This window comes from Mytilus edulis, chromosome 13 (assembly GCF_963676685.1).
Source record: "Mytilus edulis chromosome 13, xbMytEdul2.2, whole genome shotgun sequence".
Classification (NCBI taxonomy): domain Eukaryota; kingdom Metazoa; phylum Mollusca; class Bivalvia; order Mytilida; family Mytilidae; genus Mytilus; species Mytilus edulis.
The window spans coordinates 35,562,791-35,570,182 of NC_092356.1; the positions used below are offsets into that span (position 1 = coordinate 35,562,791).

Here is a 7,392-nt window from a genome sequence, read left to right on the forward strand (position 1 = left end):
TTCTTTAGTTTGTTTTGAATTTACAAAAAAATAAAGACAAAGAAAAAATAAATATTATAAAAACATGCCATAATTTGGGTATAAAATAAACCATTAGATGATTAGTAAGTCACTGCCTTATATATATATATATATATATATACCTTAATTAGCTTGTTACCTACATGTATATTTAGATAGATAATCATTAGATATAACGACTGGCTATTTGTTTTATTATAAACTATAAAATTATTGTTTTACAACAGTTATGTTTGCATTTTAAGCAGGTGTTAAAGACAATTAGAGAGATATAAATATTCCCTAGGTACATGATTTTTTTAAAATCAATAATGAATTGTGATTAAAACTTAAGCATGTTAATGTAGGTATATTTAAAAAGGTCAGGCTTTCTCAATCATGATATGTAAATCAAATATTTCTTTAGAAAAAAATATTGTAATAAGTTGTGATCAAAATAAAAAATCTTTTCAAAATGTAAAAATAAAGGCTCTCTTTTTGTATCATTTTCAATTAAATAAATTAAAATATAAAATTTCAACAGGTAATTATAACAACAAAATATTAATGTTTTCTAAATATTGAATGATGCTTTTTGTCATTTTGAGCATTTAACCAAACAAGATACCTAAGTTTTGCTCATCTTTGATACTGACTGAATTTGAAAATAGTCACTTGAGATATTATTTGTTATAACTAATAAAGCAATGAATGATAATAATGTACATACATGTTTCATAGGAGAAATGCATGTCTTCAATATTTTATCTAAATTATCCTTTCAAAAGTAATTGAAGTAATTAATTACATTTGTCAAGTAATCATGGTAATTGGAAAGTAATTAGTTACATTCATTGACATTGGTAAAAAACGTCAAATGTAATCATGACTTATGTGTAATTTAATTAAAGATTTTGTAATTGTAATTGAATGTAATTAATTGCTTTCAAAAATTGAACCCATTTCTGTAATACAGATAAATGATAGGTTGAAACCATAGCAATTCACAAGTTGTCCAAAGTCAAGCTTTATTTTTGTCTAGCCTTCGACTTTTGTTGAAAAAGCGAGACATAGCGATCCTACATTCTGTCTTTGTTGGTGTCCATAAATATTCACTCTGTGGTTTAAGTTTTTAAAGTTTTAATATCTTTCTTAAACTATTCTGGATTTCTAACAAACTTGGACAGAAGCTTGTTTATGATCATAAGATAGTATCCAGAAGTAAATTTAGTAAAATAAAATCATTTTTTTCTGAATTTTACTTATAAATGGACTTAGTTTTTCCTCCAAGAAACATTGCATTCACTCTGCAAAATGCTCTGTGGTTAAATTTTTAAAATTTTTAATAACTTTCTTAGACTATCCTGGATTTGTACCAAACTTGCACAGAAGCTTGTTTATGATGATAAGCTGGTATCATGAAGGAAATTTTGTTATTTTTTTTCACCTGTTTTCTGGATTTTACTTATAAATGGACTTAGTTTTTCTTCCAGTTATCATAACACACAGTCTGCAGTTTTTAAAACATTTATGAGATTTATAAACTATGCTGGATTTTTATCAAACTTGGACAGAAGCTTCTTACAACTACAATCAAAAGATAGTATCAAGAGGAATATTTTTTTCCCCTCATTTTTGTTGAGCCTGTGATTAACAGCAAAAGTAGGTGAGACACTGGGTTCTGGAGAACCCTTACAATTTTTTACCTGACTGCCTTAAAATGGCTATGGCCATGTCTTCAGTACAAAATTATCCGTTAAACCCAAATGGAAGACACCCTGCGCAACTGGTAAAGATTTAGGACAAGGCATTGGCAGTCACAATACTTGCATAAATAAATTCTGATGTATTTTATGTTTCAATTGAAAATTTTACAAGTTTTTTTCTTCAGTTCTCTTGTTTTTGCCTCAGAGATATTCATAATATCCGTTTTTTAAAGGTCAATAAACTACATACCTGAACATATATTAAGTGATGAAAAGAGAGTTATTGTTTTATTCTATATCTCTGCAGGATAAATTTTAGGTCAAACATTTTGCCATTGTATTATTTAGGTAAAAGTAGATGACTTTTTGTGTGCTGAATATCAATCTCTTAGGACATGTAGGATGAATATGCTGTATAAAATTCAATTTGTTTAAAAATAAATTATACAAGGATAAAACTAAACTGGAATAATTTGTTTTCTTATTGCAGGTTGAAGCCGATTTTAGTGCTAAAGATGGCTGGTATGAAGAGCTTGCTGAGTATAAATGTTATACTACTTATACTTGTACATCTAAGCTCCGGTGCTTACATTCCAATCCCGTCAACGAAGCATCCAGATATGATGGAAGTCAACATTAAATGTCCGTATGAATGCACATGCAATTTTCAGTTAAGTCAAGCTGTTTGTCAGAATGGTTTTAGTCTTTCAATACTGAAAGATACAAAGCACATGTATCAATTGAAGACACTTTCTATTAAGAGAGTTGAAGAAGTGTTGATGAAAATAAACTTTGAAAAATTTACAGAGCTAGAGAATTTGGATCTGAGTAGCAATGTTATTTCTGAAGTGCCAAAGAATGCGTTCAAAGGAAATAAGAAGCTGAAAACTTTAAAGCTTATGAATAACTACATTGATATTTTGAATTTTGAAACTTTTTCAAGTCTTTCTGAATTAGTGACTTTGGATTTAAGTCATAATAATTTGCACACTTTTGATTCAAGATTATTTGATGATTTAAAAAATCTGAAGTATTTGAACCTTAGCATGAATGCAATCACTGATCTTCCACTTGGCGCTTTTAAGGAATTAAAAAATCTGAGAATTTTAGATCTGACTTCCAACGACTTGGTCCATTTAACAATGCCAATGTTGGTTGGCATGGAAACAGTCCACACACTGAATATTTCTCATAACGATTTGGCCACCATTCCTAATGCAGTTGCTCAATTTTCTGACAATGTTGTCGAATTTATTATCTCCAAAAATAATTTTGATTGTTCATGTGAACTGCAACCATTGATCCAGAAAATTAAAGCCAATCCATCTAAATATGGAAATCCAGATGATTTGATTTGTAATGGAAAATACCATTTACTTGAATTAGAAAATATAACTATGCCTTGTGCTCCACCTGAGGTTTATTTCATCACAAATTCAAGCAGTATACTTGCCCGTCAAAGTGTTTTACTGCAATGCAAAAGTTACGGAGTTCCTCAACCAGTCAACTATTGGAAATCCCCATGGGGTATCAATTTTGCCCAGGAAAATGTTGGAAATATTCTGCAGTCCTACAATATCTCAACTGTCTCTTCTGCGTCTTATATAGGATACAGTTTAGGACTTGAATCCATTGTACAAATGAAAGATGGCGACTCACTTTATATTGATGTGATGAGAGGTTATTTTGCAGGCCAATTCACATGCGTCACTTTGAATGGGATTGGGTCTACTAATTTCTCGATGGAAGTTGGTATTCATGATGCTATTGCTGAAACTAAAGGCATAAGTTATTTCATTGGCGCTGGCGGTGTTTTTGTAATATTGGTCACTGGAATCATCATTGGGTCAATATCTTTATGCGTACAGAAATGCAGTTGTTGCTGCGCATGCTGCAAATGTTGCAATTGTGCTGAATCTATACCGGAGGAAAAAGATATTAAATATACCATTGAAGAAATTGATGTATTGGAAGATGGCAAACGATCTACTCTAGATTCGTGTGCTTCCAATGAATTTGACTTTTGCCCAGAACCACCAGACACGCCATTTAATTCACCTACTGAACAAACACCAAGGGAATCCCCTCGTAAGTGTCCAACGCCAAGTGTTGATTCAAGTGACAAGAACAAGTCGCCTAACATCAAAGACACTCTTGACGAAGTTAAAGTGAGGCTGGAGAAAAAGATGGAAAAGGTCAGAGGTCACTACAATACACTTAAAGAAACCGGATCTGGATATTTATCCAACATAAAAGGATCGGCTGCTATCAAAGTAGCGAGTGGTGTGGAGAGTGTTAAGTTTGGTGTACGGTCTATTAAAGAGTTCTGTGGCACTGGTGACATGGGAACACAAACTATATCAGCTCTCTCTTTCGGGACTGATAACCACATGGCAACACAGACAGAAGATGTTAAAATTGAATCCACAACTTTGTAAAATATATATTCCTCTTTTAACAATGTGATAACACATGGTACATGTATATTTTTTTGTACCTGTTTTTTTGCAAAGGTTTTATTTCCTATTAGAATATGTATATGAAATAGGTGAAATATATGGTAACATTGTGAAAATATTTTATAACAGTTATATATAATTTCATGTAGCTGAAAGAGCTTGTAGAGGGTGCAAATATCTGTATTGCTCCTTTTTCATATTTTTAAAGTTTTAATATAATCAATTTAGAAATTTTGTCAATGAAATTATAAAAAAAATGATATAATATATATTTGAAAAAAAAATGAAAAAAGTAAATAAATTACAATGTCATGAATGTACAGCCATTATATATGTATAAACATATACATTGACAAGAAATGTCTTGATTACATTTTAATTCATTTTTAGTTTAGCAGCATCAACTAAGTGATCAATTCTCATATTATGGCATAACATTAATCTTCAATTTTTTAAAACAAAAAATCTGTTTAAGGTGTGTGGCCATTTTTATTTTCCTTTAGTTTCTGTAACTGTTATGTGATGTTAGGTCTCTTGTTGGACCTCTTGTGTAAATAAGATAGAGTCAAGAATATTATTATTATTATATATTTTTTTTATACATGTTATAGATATTTTCATTTCTAAGCTTTTCTTTTGTATAATTCAGAATTTAGTATGATGTATTATCACTGAACTAGTATAGATATTTGTTTAGGAGCCAGCTGAAGGATGCCTCAGAGTCTGGGAGTTTCTCGCTGCATTGAAGACCTATTGATGACCTTCTGCTGTTGTCTGTTCTATGGTCAGGTTGTTGTCTCTTTGTCACATTCCTCATTTCCATTCTCAACTTTATTGAAAAGATCTGATGTGTTGTGTGCTTTCAACATTCCTAAAAAAATCATTGCTGTGTTTTTTTTTTTATCTCATTTATAAATTAAGTACTACTAGACGTTTTGGTTGTATGATGGTATGGATATACCCTTGCGTTGTTATTAACATTGTCATTTAATTGACACATGATTGATAAGGACATTAATATTTCCGTCTAAGGTTTTGTTTTGGGTCAGAAAATTTTTGTATGGAACATGTGGAAAAAAGCTAAAAATATATTTTGGAGATTCCTGTCCCTCCAGCATCAAAATAAAATTTTTACAATTTCAGTTTTACTGATTTTTTTCATTTTTTGGGGTAATATAGTACCACTTTTAACATGTTTAACTTGCAGAATGTGTGACTTGAGGATTTTAATCTTGCAGTGAAATTAGAAAAAAAACCATTCCAGGTATTTGAAAGACATATATCATTTTGTGTTTTATGACTAAATCTTGTACAACTTGATGTAATATTGCTTTTTCTAAACACTTTCAATTAAAGTTTCATAGAAAGTCATCATTTAGCATAGGGGACATTTTATTTGATAGCTTTTATCAAGTCAACATGGTCACTATCTAAAACCTGTCATTAAAAAGTTGGCTAAGAAAACTAGTATATACTAGGAATGTACATATATCATGTACATATAAGGGTACATTTATATAAAGCCTGTGTTTTCTATTGTTGAAAATTATGTTATACATGTATAGATACTACTGTTAAAGGAGGAAAACAGAATTCTATTTATAATAAGTTATGCAAATATTGCAAAAATATGCTTAAACCATACATGTGCCATATACATCATTTGTAAAGGATATATATCATAACTATTACGTATTAACCAGTTTTAGTGTTTGCTACACATTATAACAAAAGAATGACTCACAAAGTGTCTTCATTGCTGATATTATTTCAAAGACTGATTTAAAATGGAATAGAAAAGACATCATTTTCTGGCATATTAAGAGTGCTTTCACTTGAGTAGTTTAAACCAATCATTAGAAGTTACAATTTACATGTTAACCAATCACAAAACAATACTACAATATTCAAAACTATTTTTCATCTCATACCTAAAATAGTGATGCTAGATTTTTAGATAGAATACTGAATATTTGGAAATTCTGTTAGTCTTTATACTGAACTTACATACTTGCTGTTGATGGAAAGTGTACTTATATTTAGTTTGAGTAACTAGTTAAGATATTATGAACAGGGACTGTTTACACCCCAATTTATCTTTGCTGCCGAATCAGTATATCAGCTGTTCATTTTTAGCTTGGTTGCACAAATATAAAATTAACATGTAGGTAACAGGGGTCCTCTTATTCACAGTATCTGGCGTCTGTAAAGAATTTGATACAACACTCAGCAAGGGAAACTCAGGTTACCATCAGGAAGCTTACCCCTCAAAAAGAAAACAGAAATTGAACCTTATTTCAGTTGGCTTTCCCCTCTTCATTGTCTTACCATCTGTCTACGTTTCATTCAAATCAAGCCAGAGAAAGTCTAGATGGTATCTGGATATATTTTTGAACACACAAACAGACAATATAGACAGACTATCAATTACTAAAAGCTTCCAAAATTACTTAAAAAAATACATGATGGGTTATCAATTATCCAAAACAATATTAGATAAATTAAATTATTGTCATAAACTGAAAAATGGAATTTTATTTTGTGGTCTACCATTCAATTGGACATATGTAAAGCGTCAGCTTTTATGATTTGTATGATTAGCAATGATGTTGATGATAATTCATTAAGCATCCAATGAAAAATAGCTCATCTATTTTCAGAATGACCTGTTGATTTTTTGTTGTGTCCCCCTTTCTTTATATTCCCTTTTTTTTTTTTTTAAACTTTTTACACTTTATTATTTAGTGTAAACACTTAGTTTCTGTGTCGAAGAGAGTATCTTGTCCTATCTGTGGGGATTTTTATTAACGCTGTGTGTTATTGTGTTTACAATTTACAAATGTATGAAGTATTATCATTTAACCAATATTTGTTTGCAAATATTTACTTCTTCAACATGTTCAATTTAAAACAATACCAGATTTCACTTTAAACCAGTCCAATACAAAGTGACTTTTACTTCAAATATTTTCTAGATCTGATGAGATATGATTAATATTCATCATTGCATGAAATTTAATAGTGTTGTATGTCTTTATTTTTTACTAAATGGTTGTCAGTGTTTTTGTGACTTAATATTGAATGTCCCTTTTGTATCTTTTGACCTCTTTTATGTTCTAGATTTCCCTTCATTTCTTATGTATGTTCACTGGTTGTACAATGATTATATGTACTACTTAGTATACAGTTTAGAGTATGTTGGCTCTGTTCAATTCCAGTTAGCTTTG

General features: G+C 30.2%; 1 protein-coding gene across 1 annotated transcript in view; it reads left to right on the plus strand.

Moving 5' to 3' along the window:
* LOC139500911 (leucine-rich repeat and fibronectin type III domain-containing protein 1-like protein) overlaps nucleotides 1-4,630 on the plus strand; it is a 12,017-nt gene extending 7,387 nt beyond the window's left edge. Inside the window, exon 2 of the mRNA XM_071289812.1 lies at nucleotides 2,197-4,630. Coding sequence (XP_071145913.1) covers nucleotides 2,222-4,144 — 1,923 coding nt within the window. The 5' untranslated portion in view covers nucleotides 2,197-2,221 and the 3' untranslated portion in view covers nucleotides 4,145-4,630. The remainder of the gene's footprint in view (nucleotides 1-2,196) is intronic.
* Nucleotides 4,631-7,392: the final 2,762 nt, after the last annotated feature.